Source organism: Canis lupus, chromosome 6 (genome assembly GCF_011100685.1).
Source record: "Canis lupus familiaris isolate Mischka breed German Shepherd chromosome 6, alternate assembly UU_Cfam_GSD_1.0, whole genome shotgun sequence".
Taxonomy (NCBI): domain Eukaryota; kingdom Metazoa; phylum Chordata; class Mammalia; order Carnivora; family Canidae; genus Canis; species Canis lupus.
In genome coordinates this window covers 9,121,146-9,140,717 of record NC_049227.1, presented here as the reverse complement: position 1 = coordinate 9,140,717, position 19,572 = coordinate 9,121,146, and the positions used below count along the sequence as shown (strand labels likewise).

At 51.5% G+C, this 19,572-nt stretch overlaps 1 protein-coding gene across 4 annotated transcripts; it reads left to right on the top strand.

The window, feature by feature from the left end:
• The first annotated feature begins 928 nt into the window (after positions 1 to 928).
• On the top strand, positions 929 to 11,161 carry NYAP1 (neuronal tyrosine phosphorylated phosphoinositide-3-kinase adaptor 1). Of its 4 annotated transcripts, none has more exons than XM_038539271.1 (7): positions 929 to 1,086; positions 2,369 to 2,520; positions 4,046 to 4,401; positions 4,864 to 6,381; positions 7,265 to 7,483; positions 7,702 to 7,808; positions 8,385 to 11,161. In XM_038539271.1, exons 2-7 carry the CDS (start codon positions 2,453 to 2,455, stop codon positions 8,640 to 8,642), a joined length of 2,526 nt encoding a protein of 841 aa, XP_038395199.1. In that variant the 5' UTR covers positions 929 to 1,086; positions 2,369 to 2,452; the 3' UTR covers positions 8,643 to 11,161. The 4 variants fall into 4 exon arrangements, with proteins under 4 accessions (XP_038395199.1, XP_038395202.1, XP_038395200.1 ...); XM_038539274.1 differs by having other exon boundaries at positions 931 to 1,086; positions 7,268 to 7,483; XM_038539272.1 differs by lacking the exon at positions 929 to 1,086 and adding an exon at positions 1,185 to 1,322.
• Positions 11,162 to 19,572: the final 8,411 nt, after the last annotated feature.

Here is a 19,572-nt window from a genome sequence, read left to right as displayed (position 1 = left end):
TATCTTTTGGGGGTCCATTTTTCAGCTACTTAAGCGTAGAACCCAGGTCTTCTTGCAGCTAATGTGTGGCAAAGGGATTTCCGAGGGAGGATTTCTCAGGGCTAAAGAGAAAGGTGATGCGGCGTTGAGGAGGGGGCGCGAGGTCGCGACCCTGAGCGGCCGCCTCGACCGCACCGGGGCGGTTGCCGCTGTGGCCGGTCCGAGGCCGACCGCCGGGGGCACCCAGGACCTGGCGGGAGGCGCCATGGGGTCAGAGGTTACTGGGAGGATGACTTGAGCCGCTCGGGCGGACTGGCGGGAGCCTTTGAGCCCAGGCGGTGGAAAGAGGTCCGGGCGCCCGGGAAGCTCCAGGCACAGGCGACCGGCAGCAGGAGAGCCAGCTGCAATGCCCTCCCAGCACCTGCAGGGCGGCAGGAAGAGGGGCGCAGCCAAGGGAGCACGCCCCCTGCTGGGCAGAAACGCGGATGGTCGGGCTCACGACTCTCCGAGCCCCTCGGCCCGGAAAGCGGCACCCCCTGCCGGCCTCGTCGCCTCACTGCACCCCGGGCCCCGCAGCCGCAGCCTCGCCCCGGCCCGACGCGGGGTGCGCACCCGGGAAGCGCGGGGCGCGCACGGGGTACGCACGGGGGTGCAGGTCCCGGGCTGCCACCGGGGGGCGCCGCTACGCGCTGCGCCCTGCTTCGCTCCGCCGGGGCCTCGGACACCGAACCGAACACGGCCCGGCCGGATAGAGGCCGAGGGGCGACGAGGAGCGGACGCCTCAAAGCGGGGGCGGGCCGGCGCCAGGTCCCCCGCGCCCCGCGACCTTTCTCCGAGTCCCCCCGCGAGCTCCGCGGGCTCTGCGTCCCCCGCGCCTCCCACCCCAGCCTGGCGGCGCAGCGCGGCGCGGCCGCTCCCATTCCGTCCTTGGAGGGTGTGGAAGGGTGGGTTTGGGGCCGGGGGCGGGTCTGGGGGCGGACCCGGAGGCGGGGCTGTCTCTGCGGCAGGGCCCAGCTCGGCTCCCCCCGGTCTCTCTCTGTCTCTCCTCCTCCCTCCTCCTGCTCCGGGCGGAGCCCGGCATGGGGGGGCCGGCGCCCGGCAGGCCAGGTACGGTGATGTGGAAATTGGGGATCCTTGGTGCGGGGAGGTGGGATGGGGGGGACAGGGAGTAGTGAGGATTGGCAGGGCGAGAGACGGAGAAACCCTGGGTAGCAGGACAAGGGGAAGGGGAGGGGTGCCCGGGAACCTGGGGGCCTTGGATGGAGAGGGGAATGAAGCCGCCAGGTTTGGAACAAACAGGGAAGGGAGAGGACGGCAGTGAGGAGGGGCGCCTAGGAGGAGAGGTGAGGCCGACGGCGAAAAGGAGAGTGTGTTTCGGGGGAGGGAAGCCAGAGCAGGTCTGGAGGCCGCAGCTCAGAAGGTAGCTATGGGGCCAGACTGGAGACCCCCGGGTGGGATTGAGGGCAGGGACTGGAAGAGGGAAGGCGGGAGCCTTGCCAGATCCTAGAGGAGGGAGAAGGGGATTGGGGCCATCACCGAGGGAGGCGGAGACGGTCACTGAGGGGCCAGGGCACAGGAATAGGGGTGGACGGAGGCCCGGGCCCAGGCAAAGGACTGGAAGGGGGAACTGCCCGCAGGGAATGGAAATAGATGGATGGGTAGTGTTGTAGATACCCAACTCAGAGTGCCCTCACCCCTTTGCCAGTATCCCCACCCTGCCCTCATGACACCCCCAGCCTCAGAGCACAAGAGGGGGTGGGGATTCTGACCATCTCCCCCTTCCCCAGTGGGGTGCAATGTACGCATGTAGGCCCTAGCAGAACTCCTTGTCTGTAGGTATGTCCAGTTCTGTGTAGCTGGTTGGTGTGTGTCTGGAGGTCTGTGTGTGCTGTGGGTGTGTCGGGGGTGTTTATGTCTGTGTGTGTCTGCCTGTTCCTAGGTTGTGTTTACCTATGCTGATCTATGTGTCTGGTCCTCTGTTTGTAGATACGGGTCTGTGGCCTGGTGGTTTGTGTGTCTGAATGTGTGTTTGTGTGGCTGTGGGGTTGTTGTGTATTTGTGGGGCCTGTCTGGGGGTAGATCAGGATGTATTTACAGGATGGGAATCTGCGTCGAGCTGATCTCTCCCAAATGTGTATTTGTGGCTCTGAACACCTTTGTCAGGGTGTGTGACTCTGTGTACACATATCCTTCTATGTCTGTCTGTCTTTGGGTCCTAGAGGCAGTGTTGGGGATTTCTCTGCCTCCATCTGTTTTCCACTCTCTGAGGACCCAACTCACATCTCCTTTCTCTCTCTCTCTCTCTCTCTCTCTCTTCTCTCTCTCATTCATTCCTGGCCCCTATCCACCCCACATCTTTCTTTTTTTCCTTCCCATCTCCCTCACCAAGTGGATCCGGGACCCAGGGAGGGCCGCCCCCCGGGCCTGGTGGCGCTGAGCAGGGCCCCCCAGCCCCCACCTCCTGCCCCACGACATGAACCTCCTCTACCGAAAAACCAAGCTGGAGTGGAGGCAGCACAAGGAGGAGGAGGCCAAGAGGAGGTAAGGCTGCAGCCCCAGATTGCCCTCTGGGCTGTCCCACCTCTGCTTCCCCAGTGGCTGGGCCACATCCTTCTGCCCTTCCTGGGTCTAGCAGCCTGGTCTTGAGTCTGACCTAAGAGTCTGTGCTCAGAACAGAATTGCTGGAATTGGATCCACCTTGTCCCCACCCTGCTCCTGGCTCCTGGCTCTAGCTTGTCCTGGCCTCTGGGGAGGGGCTTCCAGCTCAGGAGTACCCTATTGGCTCTTCCCCACCCCTGGAGGCTCAAGTCACTCTTTTCTGACTCACCTCTGGCCTGTTGTCTTCTTTCTGTCAATGTGGGATTGGCTCAAGGCTCCCCTGTCACCTGACCTTGGAAGGGGCAGGCCCTGCTGCCCTCATGGTCCAGGGACAGGGTCATTTGAGGGGCACCAGAGAAGATCCATTTGGCCCCCTCCCCACCTCCTCTGTTGGGGAAGATGACAGGCCAAGGGACAGGGTTGTGTGTGTGTGTGTGTGTGTGTGTGTGTGTGGTGGTGGGAGATGTGAAGGCTAGGGCTTCTGCAGAAGAGACAGGGCGGGGACCTCTCCCTGCCTGCCCTCTCTCCTTGCCCTCCCAGGGACCTGGATCCTGGCCTCTCCCCTCTGGCTCCCCTCTCTCTTCACTCCCATTGACAGCACAGCCTCTTGGAGCTTGAGTCAGAGCCACCTCCCTGCTCCCTTCTCCCTCCTCGAAACTGTGGAGTTTAATTCTTGTTGTTAATTAGATTAATCAGAGCTATGACTGCAGTGATCTCTCCGTAATGAAGGGTTAGTAGACAGGCCCTTAATGAGAGCCCACTCCACAGTGGCTCTCCCCTCTTCCCTGCCAGCTGCCCCTCCCTTCACTCACACAGAAGCTCAGGGGCAGTGCAGGGGAATGGGGGTAAGCCTGGGAGGGGGACAGAGAAAGGACAGCACCGAGGGAGAGGCAGAGAAAGGGGAAGGGAAGAAAAGGATCGGCAGCAGAAGGCTGCTCTGACGATGCAGCTGTACACCCCTCATCTGGGAACGGAGGTGCGGTGTGGTGTGGGAGTGGAGGCCGCAGTAGCCGGACATGGTGGGAGGCCAGAGGCCAGGTGTGGGCCAGCGTGAGAGTGAGAGGAGCAGAGCCGTGGTGGCAGGTGTATGTGCCAGGCAGGGTTGTGCTGCCTGTTTGCATCTTGCTACCTATGCATGAAGCCATCCATACAAGTGCCGTGTGCCAGATATATGCCCAGGCCAGGATCAGACAGCTCCAAGGATGCCCCCTGCACACATACTCATCCCTTCACTCTTCCCTACTTGCCTTCTCTCCCCAATTTCCTTGCCTTTTTTTAAAGCGTAGGGATTCTGCCCAAAGTTTCTACTTGGGTGCCCTAGACGTTCAGACAGCCTCCCGACCCCACCCCGGGCCCTTTCCTCCTCCTCCTGGGAGGCCACAGGGTTGCACACCCCTCTTAGGGTAAAGGATAGGGATGCCCAGGCCTGAGGCCCAACATCTGTTCCATCTTGGCCTTCTCTCCCCAGCTCCAGTAAGGAGGTGGCTCCTGCAGGCCCCACAGGGCCCGGGGCTGGCCCGGGGCCTGGGGTCCGTGTGCGGGACATCGCCTCGCTGCGCCGCTCCCTCAGGATGGGCTTCATGACAATGCCAGCCTCCCAGGAGCATACCCCCCACCCCTGCCGCAGCGCCATGGCCCCACGCTCACTCTCCTGCCATTCAGTGGGCAGCATGGACAGTGTGGGGGGTGGGCCTGCGGGGGGAGTGGGGGGTGTCACAGAGGACGGCAGTGCCCGAAGACCCCCTGCCAAGCCCCGGAGACATCCCAGCACCAAGCTCAGCATGGCAGGGTCAGGGGCAGAAGTGCCCCTGGGGAAGAAAGCAGGTGAGACACCCCCAACCCTTCCCGGGAGCTGGGAGGATCCATTCCAGGCCAAAAGAGGCCTATAGGGGAGGGTTCATTCAGGGAAGAACCAAGGAAATGGAAGGTTCCATTCTCAGTGGGAGTGGTGGGGGGGTGGTTTCTTTTTGGAAGGGCCTGAGATGAACCATTCAAGGGCAGGGGAAGCTCCCTGAAAAGTCCATTCCTGGGAAAAGGGGTGGCCTTGAAGGGATATGAGGGTGGGATAGAATTTATGGTGGGAGCTGCAGATTCTGGGGAGTTCATCAGAAGGACCCAAGGGCAGGCTGGTATAAAAGGAACCCACTGTGCTTTAAGTTGAGGACGGTGGGGGAAATAAAGAGGCAGATATGCCCTTGCAGGTGGGTTAAGAGACCAGAAAGGGTCTGCCCATCTCTTTCCCCCACTAAGAGCACAGTTTCTTTTTGTCCTTCCCATCCTGCCCAGGCTCACAGAAGCCCGCTCCCGAAGGCCGAGAGTCCAGCCGGAAGGTTCCTCCACAGAAGCCCAGGCGAAGCCCCAACACCCAGCTCTCTGTGTCCTTCGATGAGTCCTGCCCCCCGGCCCCCTCTCCTCGAGGGGGGAATCTGCCCCTTCAGCGCCTCAGTAGGGGGTCCTGCGTAGCTGGGGACCCTGAGGTGGGTGCCCAGGAAGAGGAGCCCGTGTACATTGAAATGGTGGGGGATGTCTTCAGGGGAGGAGGGCGAAGTGGAGGGGGCCTGACTGGGCCCCCTCTCGGGGGTAGGGGCCCAACCCCTCCAGCTGGCGCCGACTCGGACTCAGAGGAGAGTGAGGCTATATATGAGGAGATGAAGTACCCGCTGCCCGAGGAGGCAGGGGAAGGCCGGTCCAACGGGGCCCCTCCATTGACCGCAAGCTCCTCGCCACACCAGCCTCCCGTCCTGCAGCCCCACACCCACCGGCGGCCAGCTTCAGCCCTCCCAAGCCGGAGGGAAGGGACACCTACCAAGACCACTCCTTGCGAAATCCCCCCACCCTTCCCCAACCTCCTCCAGCACCGTCCCCCGCTCCTGGCCTTCCCCCAAGCCAAGCCTGCTTCCCGAACCCCCGGCGATGGGGTCTCAAGGCTACCGGTCCTCTGCCACTCGAAGGAGCCAGCGGGCTCCACCCCAGCTCCCCAAGTGCCTGCCCGGGAGCGGGAGACGCCTCCTCCACCACCTCCGCCTCCTGCTGCCAACCTGCTGCTGCTGGGACCCTCGGGCCGGGCCCGGAGCCACTCAACACCATTGCCACCCCAGGGCTCTGGCCAGCCCCGGGGGGAGAGGGAGCTCCCCAACTCCCACAGCATGATCTGCCCCAAGGCGGCAGGGGCGCCGGCAGCCCCTCCTGCCCCGGCCGCCTTGCTCCCTGGCCCCCCCAAGGACAAGGCTGTGTCTTACACCATGGTATACTCGGCAGTCAAGGTGACCACGCACTCCGTCCTGCCAGCTGGTCCGCCCCTAGGTGTTGGGGAGCCAAAGACGGAGAAGGAGATCTCAGTCCTCCATGGGATGCTGTGCACCAGCTCAAGGCCCCCTGTGCCTGGGAAGTCCAGCTCCCACGGCGGGGCCATGGGCTCAGCAGCTGGGGTCCTCCACCATCGTGGCTGCCTGGCCTCCCCACACAGCCTTCCGGACCCAACGGCAGGCCCCCTGACTCCCCTCTGGACCTACCCAGCTGCAGCAGCTGGGCTCAAGAGACCCCCTGCCTATGAGAGCCTCAAGGCTGGGGGGGTGCTGAACAAGGGCTGTGGAATGGGGGCCCCGTCCCCCATGGTCAAGATCCAGCTGCAGGAGCAAGGGACCGACGGGGGTGCCTTTGCCAGCATCTCCTGCGCCCATGTCATCGCCAGTGCAGGGACACCAGAGGAGGAAGAAGAGGAGATGGGCGCTGCGACATTTGGGGCAGGCTGGGCTCTGCAGAGGAAGGTCCTGTATGGAGGGAGGAAGGCAAAAGAGCTGGACAGTGAGTGAGGGGTGGGCATTTGGGGGTGGGGAACTGGGGATGCCTGTGATGATTTGGGGAAGTGTTGGAGGGGTTATTTGGAAGCCACAACCTATTGTCCTGAAGTGGGAAGTTTTCAAGGAGACTGGCGAATGAGGGCATGCAGCAGATTGAGGGTCCCCATGTGTGTGCTGGATGGGCAGGAAGATCTGCGATGGAGAGGGGCTACAGTCAGACCCCAGGAGTAGCCTCCTCCTGCCCCCGTCCTGCTCTACTCCCTGCCTTTCCCTTTGCTAGGCTGCAGGGGTGTGTGTTTGTGAGTGTGCACACACTAGGAGCTAAACACAGCTGCCTCCCAGCTGTTGCCATGGCAACCCATCCAGACAGGAGGGAGAGGAGAGGGAGGCCCCTACCGTTGCCGGGCAACGCAATGCTCTGCCAGGCCTCCTCTCAGAGCTGAGCTTAGTTCACTTGCAGCCCTTCCCCCAATGCCCCCCCTTTCCCACTTCCTGGCTCAGGATTTGGGATCTCCCCTCCTGGGGAACAGTGCCCCTGGTCTCTGTCCCAGAGGGCGGTCACTGCAGCCCACTCAGGTCAAAGGGGCTCTGGAGCTATAAAGCTAGGGTAGGGGAGACCCCTGTGACCACAGAAAAGGGTTTGGCAGCAGCAAATACTTGTGATTCTTAGGCCAGGGATGGTACCAATGGGTGGGAAGGAAAGTGGCAGTATTGGGGTCCCTCCTGTGTGTTTGTATTTGAGGAGTGTGAAATAGGGTCCCTCCCTTCCCAGCTGTGACTTGCAAAAGGGCAGTTACTTCTGGTCCATGCACGCCATGGTGTGTGTACCTGGGGGGGACAGCAAGACCCTTCCCATGTACAGCACTAAGCTCTCCTTGTCATCCCAGCAGAGGTCGAGGATGGTGCCCGGGCCTGGAATGGCAGTGCCGAGGGTCCAGGCAAGGTGGAGCGTGATGACAGGGGCCCCATGGCATCAGGGATCCCAGTGAGGAGTCAGGGGGCAGAGGGCCTGCTGGCCAGGATCCACCATGGAGGGGACCGAGGAGGGAGTCGCACGGCGCTGCCCGTACCCTGCCAGACGTTTCCTGCCTGCCACCGCAATGGAGGTGACACCCTGCCCACACCTGAACAAAACAAGGGGCTGGAAAGGGGGTGGGGAATCTCTCCAGGTCCATGTCCTGTGCCCTCCATTCAAATGCCACATCTCCATCCCCTTTCCTCCTCTGCTGAGGCAGGGGCAGACAGGATGGGGCTGCCCTCTGGGAACTGCAGGAGGGGAACCTGGAGGTCCCTACCCTCCTCACTTGCCATTTTTCCACCTCAGACTTCACAGGTTACCGCCTAGGGCGCTCCGCCTCCACCTCTGGAGTCCGGCAGGCCGCGCTCCACACCCCCCGGCCTTGCAGCCAGCCCAGGGATGCCCCAAGCCAGGTGAGGAGGAAGACCAAGTTGGGCTTTCTTTGATTTGTGAATGAGGAGGTGAGGAAGAAGGCCTGGGTGTAGAAAGAAAAGGAAGATGTCAAACTGGGGCCTGGCACATACTAATAGGGACCCAGAGGGGAGTAGGGGAGCTGCCGGGTATGGGGGCATTGATCCTGGGAAGGGACTGTATTAGGTGGGGACAGCCAGGCAGCACCACCACTAGCCTACTATGCGCCTTTGTGCACTTGGGATATGGGGGGTACCAATTCGGAAAATGCATTCTGCTAGGAAGACAGGTATTTAAAGGTCCCCATTCCTCAGGGTGAAATGGGCCCAGTCTGGCAGCAGGGCACCCTGCCAGGCAAAGGGTGCAAGAGCTGCGTTTCTGTTCCTGCCCGCCCCACCTCCCCACCCCCAGGCAAGGGGAGAGGACAGAGGCCTTGGGGGCAAGAGAGGACTTGTTTCTGGGGCAAGGCATTGGTCTCTGCAGTGTGGGACAGGACCTGGTCACTCTGAGGTCCTTGACCACCCCCCTTAATCCTTTCTCCCCCCGTCGCTGGCCGGCGGCGGGAGGAAGGGGCACAGACCCACCCCGCACTGCCGCTGCCGCTGCCCCTACCGCCTCAGCCCGCCCGCGAGCGCGACGGCAAGCTGCTGGAGGTGATAGAGCGCAAGCGCTGCGTGTGCAAGGAGATCAAGGCGCGCCACCGCCCCGACCGAGGCCTCTGCAAGCAGGAGAGCATGCCCATCCTCCCCAGCTGGCGGCGGGGGCCCGAGCCCCGCAAGTCCGGCACCCCGCCCTGCCGCCGGCAGCACACCGTCCTCTGGGACACTGCCATCTGAGGAGGCCGGGAGGCAGGACTGGGGAGCGGGGCGGGGGTGCCGGGCTCTCCAGGAGACTTGCCTTGAAAGAGGGACACTTGGACCAGGTGAGACAAAGCCAGGGAGAACCCCTGCCTTCCATCCTAACCCCCGGAGAAGGGGAGTCTGCCAGGCCCACCGGGCATGGGGCGCCAGCTGCACCCCCTGAAATTTGGGGGAGGAGGGTTTGTTTGAGGTGGGAAGGCTGGGCGAGGTAGACTCTTCCTGAGAGGGCAAAGGCCAAGCCAGAGGTCAGCATGGGGGAGGAGGGAAGGGTAGGGAGGAACAGGGGGTGGGCAAGTGAAGGCCGGGGCTAGAGAGTGTGAAGTAGAGGGGCTCTTTCATAAGAGCAGGGAGTGGGGAGGGGGTATTTATTTCATTATTTATTTTAGTTGGGAGGGCAATCCTGGGCCCTTCTGACCCACTCCTGGGCAGGGAGTAGGCAGTAGTGGGCAATTAAAGGGAACCAAGTTGGCGCTCTCTCCAATGCCTGAAGGCCCCACTGTCCATGCCCACCCTGAAGCTGGGGATTGGTCTGGAGTGGGGAGGCCAGCAAGAGAAGGGAGGGACTCTGATGAGGCAAGGGTGACAGACTCATTTACAGTATTTACCAGTGGCCAGAATTTGGTAGTGAGTGTGGCCTGCTGTGAAACAGGCATCTTATTTAGCTCTGGGGTGAGGGTCTAGCACCAGGGATGGGCGGGATGATGGGGAAGGAGGGAAATTTTAGTGGGTGGGGGTGGGCAGGGTATTTATTTAAATTTTAAAAAATCAGAAGAGATGTCAGGAACTTTTTTTTAATTCCTTTCTTTTCAGAATAATATATTAAAAGACTAACGATCCTAGAACTGGCTTCTTATACTTCAGTGCGCTCTGCTTTTCTTACACCTGTTTCTTTTCCCTCTTGCCTGTGGTTGGTGGGAGCTGGAGGTGGTGCAGGGAGGGGTGAGTGGCTGTGGCAAGTAATAGGGAGAGGTGGAGTTTGAGGTAAGTCTGGGAATGCCACCATGCTGTGACTCAGCAAGCATTTACTGAACCAGCCTCTGATGTGTACTTGGCAATATATGCAGAAGGAGAATTCAAACTAAAGCCTGCCCTCAGGCAGCATATAGTCCGTTCAGGGGGATGAGACACCTGGGACAACACTAGACAGTGCTACAGCAGTAAGGAGTGTGTGTGTGGGTGGGGGGGCAGTATCACCTAGGAAGGCTTTGTAGAAAGTGAGCCTAAAAGGACAGGTAAGGTTTGGATGAGCAGGGGGAGAAGGGGAGGACCCAAGGTCACAGTATGATTGTCTGCAGAACAGAAGATGGGGGAGGGGCAGGAAATGTGTTTAAATAATGCAAAGGGCAATGAGTCAACCACAATGAAGCTGGTTCAGCAAGATGGGCATCAAAGCAAGATGCTGGTCCTCAGGAAGCAATCAAGGAGGAGGATAAAAAGTGTCTGGAGGAATAGAGGGCAAGGGCCAGATTGCAAGGTGCAGCTGGAAGAACATCCTCAGGAGGGAAATGAAGGAGCTGAATGGGGCCTCCTCAAAGCCCAACTTTGGAACTCCTGTGGTTGGGGATATGATCACTTTGACAGAGCAAAGCAAGTGGAGTGAGAGGGATTTTGAGGGAAGAACGTTGAATTGGAAGCAATGGTTAATACCCAAGTTGAAAGATTTGTTAAAAGCTAGAACAGATTTTCAAAAAGTGTAGGGGATGATACAAAAGATGTTTTTAAGTAATCTGAAGAAGAATATTGTTTTTTCTTTTTCCTTTTTAAGATTTTATTTTTAAATAATCTCTACACCCAACATGGGGCCTAAACTCACAATCCTGAGATCAAGAGTCACATGCTCCACTGACTGAGCCAGCCAGGTGCCCCAAGAAGAACATTTTATAAACTTGAATAGTTTTATTTTCATTCCTACTAGAAAAACTATAACCAGCACATCAAAGTATTTGTTATTTCATGGATATTATTGCACAAGATAGGGCTAAATTTATTTTTAATGAGTTAAAGAAAAATGTTAAATAAATAATGGTACAGGTGTGATATACAGAATATGGAAAATTATGACAGCAATATGAGAATTTTTAGTATTTGGGAAACATTAAGTTAGAGACAAAATGACCATAGTTTTGGAGAGATGAGAAGACTGTAGAAAAAAAAGAAGAAGAAGAAGAAGACTGTAGACATTCGGAGTTATCAATATAGAAATAATACATCAGAGACTGAGTTTTATAAAGGAGAATGTGGATAAAGATATGCATTAGGAACAAACTATGAACAAGCAATAGCTTTCTACATTTCTAAAAATTAAGATATATCAACATATAACATTGTATTTGTTTCAAGTGTCCAACAATGAATTGATATAAGTATATATTGTGAAATGATCATCACAATAAGTGTAGTTAATATCCATTGCCACACAATTTCTTTCCTTGTGATGAGAATTTTTAAGGTCAACCCTCTTAGTAACTTTCAAATATACCATGCAGTATTGTTAACTATAATGTCTATACTGTACCTTACAACCCCAGGACTTACTTATCTTGAAATGGGAAGTTTGTACCTTTTAACCACCTTCACCAATTTTGCCCACACCCCAATCCCATCTCTGACAACCACCAATCTGTTCTCTATGTCTGTGAGTTTTTTGTTGTTGTTTTTCAGATTCCACATATAAGTGAGATCGTAGAGTATTTGCCTTTCCGCCTGACTTATTTCACTTGGCATAATGCCCTTAAGGCTCATCCATGTTGTCAGAAGTGGCACAATTTCTGATACCTTTTTAATAATTAGTTAGAAAATTGATGGATGTAAATATCCTGCTTATAAGAGCAACAAAGGTCATAAAATATCTCAGAGTAACTATTTTTTTTTAATTTTTATTTATTTATGATAGTCACACAGAGAGAGAGAGAGAGGCAGAGACACAGGCAGAGGTAGAAGCAGGCTCCATGCACCGGGAGCTCGACGTGGGACTCGATCCCGGGTCTCCAGGATCGCGCCCTGGGCCAAAGGCAGGTGCCAAACCACTGCGCCACCCAGGGATCCCTCAGAGTAACTTTAATAAGAAATGTACAGGACTTACATTCAATCAATCAATAAAACTAAAGTCCTTTGAGTTACTTAAACCAGGAATATTTGTATAAGCAAGTTATTACATAGCTTGTTCATAGATAAGAAGACCATAATATAAAAGATGTCAGTTCCCCCTGAATCTATAAATTTGATGCAGTCTCTAAGTTCCAAAAGGAGGGACACCTGGTTGGCTCAGCAGTTGAGGGTCCGCCTTCGGCTCAACACGTGATCCTGGAGTCCCCAGGTCGAGCTCACATTGGGCTCCCTGCATGCAGCCTGATTCTCCCTCTGCCTGTGTCTCTGCCTCTCTCTGTGTGTGTCTCTCATGAATAAATAAATAAAATCTTTAAAAAATAAATAAATTCCAAAAAGATGAGTTGGGAAACTTAACAAAATAATGCAAAAGTTCATCCAGAACGATAATGAGAAAAGCCAGAACATTCTGAAACAGATGAGTAAAGGTCAGAGGGTCTGGCCTATCAATATTAAAAGTTGAAACAAAAGCACAATGTACTGGGATTGGCACAGGACTGGTACATCCATCAGAATAGAGTCTAGAAATAGTTCCAAATGCACATGGGAATTTAGCATGTACATGATAAAGGTGGTATTTTAAGGTGGAGAAAAAAGGTGGGGAAAAGGGATCCCTGGGTAGCTCAGTGGTTTGGCGCCCGCCTTTGGCCCAGGGCGTGATCCTGGAGATCCGGGATTGAGTCCCACATCGGGCTCCCTGTGTGGAGCCTGCTTCTCCCTCTGCCTGTGTCTCTGCCTCTCTCTCTCTCTCTGTCTCTCATGAATAAATAAATAAAAGCTTTAAAAAAAAAAGTGGGGAAAAAGATTATTCAACGGTTGTTTCTCGAGCAATCAGCTACTCAAGGGCAAGTGTGGGAAGCTGGCTCTCTATTTCATTTATTATGCCAAAAGGTTTAGATGTAGAAACAAAACATTAAGAGCAAAAAGTGGGTGAACATTCTTATAACCTTAGCATGGAGAAGGTCTTTCTAAAATGACATGAAAACCAGAAAATGCTGAGAGACTTTTAAGTTTGATCATGTTCTTAGCTAAAATTTCTATAAGGCAAACTCAAACTAGAAACATTAAACTGGGAAAATATATTTTTTAAGATTTTATTTTTAAGTAATCTCTACACCTAAGATGGGACTCAAACTCACAACCCTGAGATCAAGAGCTACACACTCAAGAGCTCACTGATTCCATCAGCCAGGCACCCTATGGGAAAAGATTTCTAACACATGAAAAAGATTGATACAGTATATTAGAAAGATCCGAGAGTTGATAAGAAAAGGAAAAAAGAACTCAAAGGACATGAACAGATAAATCACCAAAGAAACAGAAATATCAATGAACATGTATCAACCATAATAACCACAAGTGATGTGAAACAAAGCAATGATAAAATGCTTTTCACCTGTCAGACAAAACTGAAAAAAAAAAAAAATCATAGCATCAGTCTGGCAAGTATAGGTGGAAAACGGACTCATTGTGTAAATGTAAACACATCTTTTCTGGAGGTCAATTTAATATTTATTAAAAATTTAAATGTACATAGTTTTGACTCAAATTCGATTTCCAGGAAATTATCCTATGTAAATGGTTACACAAGTGTGAAAAGCTAGATGCACAAGCATGCTAATTGCAGTGTTGTTTGAAAGATGAAAAATTGGAGACAACCCCAATTTCATCAGTATGGCACTAATTTATGATAACAATGGTACGCTGAAGCTGTTGAATAGAACACAGAAGATGTTGATGTTCTTTTTTTTTTTTTTTTTTTTTTTAAGATTTTTATTTATTCATGAGAGACGCAGAGGGAGAAGCAGGTTCCTTGCAGGGAGCCTGATATGGGACTCGATCCCGGGACTCCCAGAACACACCCTGGACCGAAGGCAGGCGCTAAACCACTGAGCAACCCAGGGATCCCTCGATGTTCTAAACACAAGAAAGTTCACAATAAATTAATAAGTGAATAAAGAAATGTACGGGAAAGCACATTTTTAGAAAAAAATGTATTCGTAAAAAACGCATTTATAGAAAAATCATTTATTTGTAAATTTTTATGTAGGTCTGGAAGAAAATATACCAGATATTTGATGGTGACTATTTGAGGTCTGAGAAGTGAGTGGGCTTAATTTACTTTTCAAAAATGTATATTGTTTGAATTTTTATGTGTAGATCTTCATTCTGAAATCAGAACAAAATATATATATATATTTTTTAAGATTTTATTTATTTGAGAGAGTGCAAGCAAGCAAGCACAATTTGGAGGAGGGGCTGAGGGAGGAGAAGCAGGGAAGCTCCACACAAGGCTTGATCCCAGGACCCCAGGATCATGACCTGAGCTGAAGTCAGACTCTATCAACTGAGCCATCCAGGTGCCCCATAAAAAAAGTTTTTTTAAAAAGAAAAATAAGTAGTTAGGTGTTCTAGAAAGGATGAAGACAAGGGTTGTGCTTCATGAGAAGAAGCAGAGGTAGGCATAAAGTGTCAGCATGGAGGAGCTGGCATGTGAAGTTTCAAATCCCAGATTGTCATTTAGAGCCATTTCTCGCTTTCAGATAGCCCAATGACTCCTTGAGGGGTAAGGACAGAGACTAGAATCTCAGGAGACCGGAAAGGCAGGATCAGACAGAGTTAAGGCAGGTGCTTGAGGTTGATGTGAGCCCTCAGGCTATCTAAGATTAGAGATCTGTGAAGAATTCTCAGTTTCAAGAACTTAGGCTGTGCTGGAACTTTATAAACTTCACAGGAAGGATGGAAGGATAAGCACCCCTGCGAAGTCAACCCAGACCCAGTCCTGCCTGACACCTGGTGAAACTCACCTGGTCTCACCTGGGACTACATGTCCCCTCCTGGGGTCACAAAGGCATTTCCAACACTGACTTTCTACCTTTCAAGACCCCAGCACAGCAGGGGACCCTAGGACAGTAGACCTAAAGGAGAGAGGGGCTGGGAGCATTAAGTCCAGAAGGAGACAGGAGCTGTGTGGAAGACCCCCATTGGGGAGGTAACACATTCAAATTACAGGGGAGAGAAAATAAATACTTCAGAAATAATATTCTTTTTTTCAAAGTTTTTATTTATTCATGAGAGACACAGACACATAGGCAGAGGGAGAAGCAGGCTCCCTGCAGGGGGCCTGATGCGGGACTTGATTGCCAGACCCCGGATCACGCCCCGAGGCAGATGCTAACCATAGAGCCACCCAGGCATCCCCAGAAATAAATGCCTTATTTCTCATGGTCCATATCACCCATCGAGATCATATTTCAGCTCTGAAGAGAGATTTCTATGAAAGGCAACTAGGGTCATATCAAAAAGACTGGGGAGGGATCCCTGGGTGGCGCAGCGGATTGGCGCCTGCCTTTGGCCCAGGGCGCGATCCTGGAGACCCGGGATCGAATCCCACATCGGGCTCCCAGTGCATAGAGCCTGCTTCTCCCTCTGCCTATGTCTCTGCCTCTCTCTCTTCTCTCTGTGACTATCATAAATAAATAAAAATTAAAAAAAAATAAAAAAGACTGGGGAGCAAACTAGAAGAGGCTCCCAAATAGCCAAAGGATATTACCTCAAGAAGGGTAAGAACTACAATGGATTAAAAGGCAAATATAATTAAGTTCATTAGCTCATATGACAAAAAAAAAAAAAATTCTCATCTTTGGAGGATGCTAAAGGATCAATTCATTATTTTGAATTACAAAGCTTCTCTATAAAGAAACATTTTGGCTAATAAATGCTGACAGAATTTTAGAATTAGAATATTACCATGAAAATGGAACCCAGACGGGTATCCCTGGGTGGCTCAGCGGTTTAGCTCCCCCTTTGGCCCAGGGCTGATCCTTAGCGTCAGGGATGGAGTCCCTGCTTGGAGCCTGCTTCTCCCTCTGCCTGTGTCTCTGCCTCTCTGTATGTGTGTCTCTCAGAAATAAATAAATAAAATCTTTTTTTAAAAAAGAAAGAAAGAAGAAAGAAAGAAAGAAGAAAGAAAGAAAGAAAGAAAGAAAGAAAGAAAGAAAGAAAGAAAGAAAGAAAGAGAGAGAAAAAATGGGACCTGGTATTGAGTTCCAACAGCAGGCAATATCCCATGTCACACTGTAAGAGACAACCTTATGTGCCTCCTTTTTGTTGTTGTTTGTTTTGTTTTGTTTTGTTTTGTTTCCTTATGTGCCTCCTGATGAAAGAATGTACCATCAACCATGAAGTACTTTTGCCCGCCCCCTCCCCCACCAAAACTGAACCTAGAGATATCATCAAGCCTGTAGATGCCACCACCAATTACAGGAAATACAGAAGAGACAGGAACTCACTGAACACCAGCGAATGCGATCAGCAAAATCGACTGTGGGAAACACCTCAGGGCAAACTCCCTGGGTTCTTCAACAAATATATTGCCAGGGGAAATAAAAAGATGGAGAGGTGACCTGTAGATTAAAAGAAACTAAAGAGCAGCCTGGGTGACTCAGCGGTTTAGCGCCCCCTTCGGCCCAGGGCGTGATCCTGGAGACTCGGGATCGAGTCCCAGGTCGAGCTCCCTGCATGGAGCCTGCTTCTCCCTCTGCCTGTGTCTCTGCCTCTCTCTCTCTCTCTATGTCTGTCATAAATAAATAAATAAATCTTAAAAAAAAAAAAAGAAGAGGAGAAAGTACATGCCAGAAAAGACAAAACAAGAATGGCCATGTGTTGATCATTGTTAGGCTGGATGAATGCTCTGTCTGCGTTTGGGTCTGTTTGAAATTTTCCACAATAAAAAGTGGTATTTTGTTTTGTTTTGTTTTAAAGTCAATGTGATGAATCAAAAATTTTCCTCCCCTGAAAAAAAAAGTGAGGATTGGGAGCAAATGTTCTAGGAAATCCCTCCCAAAACATTCTCTCTCCTGTTAAAAATAACCTTTTATTTTTATGAAGCAATATACAGTCATTGTAGAAAGTTATCAAATACTGGAAAGCAACAATAAAATACTGTATTTCCACCACGTAGAGGTTACCATTTAAAAACTGACTGTATAATATCACAGGACTTTTTCTATGCATATATGTTTTTTAACAAAACAAGATCATCCTGCACATACCGTATTGAAAGCTGCTTTTTTCCAGTAAGAGTCTCCACATCCCCCATATCAATAGAGTTTCATCTTATCTAATATCCAAGCCATATATACATTTCCCTAATCATGTCCCAAAGTGTTCTGGTGTCTTAGCTCAGCTGCCATAACAAAATACCATAGACTAGATGACTCAAACAATAGGTGTTTATTTCTCACAGCTCAGAAGGCTAGGAAATCCAAAATAGTGTGCTGGCCTATTTGGTTCCTGGTTAAAGCCCTCTTCCTGGCTTGCAGACAGGTAGCTTCTTGCTGCATGCTTACACAGCAGAGAGGGAGAAAATGCAAGAAAGAGTGAAAGACGATGGGTCTGGTGTTTGTTTCCCTTCTTAGGAGAACACTAATCCCATCATTAGGGCCCTACCCTGATGACCTCACCTACCCATAATCACCTCTCCAAATATCACTTCCAAATACTAACACTTTGGAGGTTAAGGCATCTATACGCGAATTACAGACTGAGATTCTACCCAAAACCAGGAGTTGCATCTGGTTGTTAACTTTCTTCATCTCTTCTAATTCGACATTTTTATCTTTGCTTCTTTTGCTCCCATATCTCTGAATTGTGGAATAGCCTGAGCCATTTGTGTTAAAGAATGTCACACTCTCCACATATGCTGGTTGCTTCCTGAAGGTACCTCTACAGTTTACAGGGACTGGGAAATTGGAGCTTCTTGTCACTTGCTGTTCAGACTCTAGGTGCACCTAATGTACGTGGCCTCAGAATGGCAGCCCATTCTGAGGGTCCAGGTTCCACTGCTCCTCTGCCATCTCCAAACTGCCATCTCTGGATGCAGTGAGGAGCATGTTGGCCAGGGACTCATCCAGACCATCCTCTGGCCTCTGCCACCCCCACCCACCCCACCCAAGGCAGTCTTTTGCCACCAAAAATGGCTAAGAGTCAGAAACCCTAGGTTGGGAGAACCAAAAATGGTGTCACCATCTAAAAAAATTTCCACTGACCAAGTGGTGACCTTATGCTGATTGTGTTTGACATTCCTGACTTAAAGCCCAGGCATGGGTGGGACAGTGAGATGTACACATTCCAGAAATTTCAGAGTAATGAGGGGAAACCTTCTGGAAAATTAGAAACTAGAGGGAAATTTTTAATTATATGTGGTATTTATTTCCCTGCCCATTCAGATCTGCAGTCATTTTGTTCATTTGGTAACATAAAATGTATGCTTGTAAATGGGTCATAAAACTGTCATGGTTGGTCTATTTAGAGATATGGAAATCTAAAAATGAGAACATCACGCCCCCCCCCCCCCATTTTGAGGTTGGGGCTGAGTGAGTGAGGAAATCTATGGGGCAAAGTTTTCCCCTCCCTCTTTATTTTTCGGTCTACCTTTCCCACCCAGGAGGCCCTAAAGGAAATAAAGATGTTCCTAACTGGAACTTTTTTCCGGGAGGTAGACCCACACACCCAGGGAGGGGCCCCTGACAACAAAACAGACCTGGGGAGGGACAGTTAGCTTCTAGAATTCCCTCCTGGGGTGTGAGTGAGGGTTATCCACCTCCTTCCCACCTAACCTTGCCACCCTCAATTATTGTTCTGAAAGAGAACTGCTCCCAGCCCACCCTTTCTAGAGTGGAGGATTTCCCTTCCTTTGCCATTCTGAAGGAGAGAGAAGGGGCATTGCCCTGTCTACCAACAGACTACCACTCTTTAGACTTTGGAGGGAGAGACCGCTCAGGATTTACAGTGTGTGGGGGCTAAGGGAGGTACAAAAGGACAGCAGCTCTGGAGGCCAGCCGTTGCTCCCAGAGGTACAGGTGAGGACGCAGCACAAAACCACCAGACCAGGCTCGAGGAGAGGATGGACAGGACACATCAATGGAGGTGCCCTGCTAAGGAAGCAAGCAGTGATCTCTTCCAGAAGGGTGAGTGGGATGAGCCCAGGTGGCTAGAAAGTGACCTAGGGATGCTTGGTGCCCTGGGTGGACTTAGTAGACATGAGTCCCTAATCCTGGTGGTATTGCAGCCCAAGAGAAAATTCTACCACTCATCTACACCCCATAACAGGACAGCCCCAAATGACAAAGAATTATCTGGTCTGAAATGTCAATAGCATTGAGGTTTATAAACTTTGAGTGTTGAAGTCAAGAAGGTTTGAGATAGGGGATCCCTGGGTGGCTCAGCGGTTTGGCGTCCGCCTTTGGCCCAGGGCGAGATGCTGGAGCCCCGGGATCGAGTCCCGCGTCGGGCTCCATGCATGGAGCCTGCCTCTCCCTCCTCTGCCTGTGTCTCTGCCCCTCTCTCTCTATGTCTATCATAAATAAATAAAATCTTTTTTTTAAAAAAAAAAAAGAAGGTTTGAGATAGAGTATCTTAATACTTTGAACATGATACTTTGACAGGGTAACCTGGCTGGCTCAGTCAGTAGAGCATGTGACTCTTCATCTTAGGGTCTTGAATTCAAGCCCCACGTTGAGCATAGAGCTTACTTAAGAAAAAAAACAAGCAAACAAACAAACAAACAAAAAAATATATATATATATAATTAAACACGGTACCTTGAAATTCTTATCATGAAACCTAACAGCTTTATTCCATCCACAAGTCTGTGTGCTTTTGAGTGCTCCAGTAAGACTTGTTATTTCTAATTCAGACTGGTGGGGGTGGGGAAATACACAAAATCTTCCTTTAAGGTCCAACCTTCATCACTTGCTAGCACTGTAAGTTCATATTATTTCTTGTTAACAATTGGCTA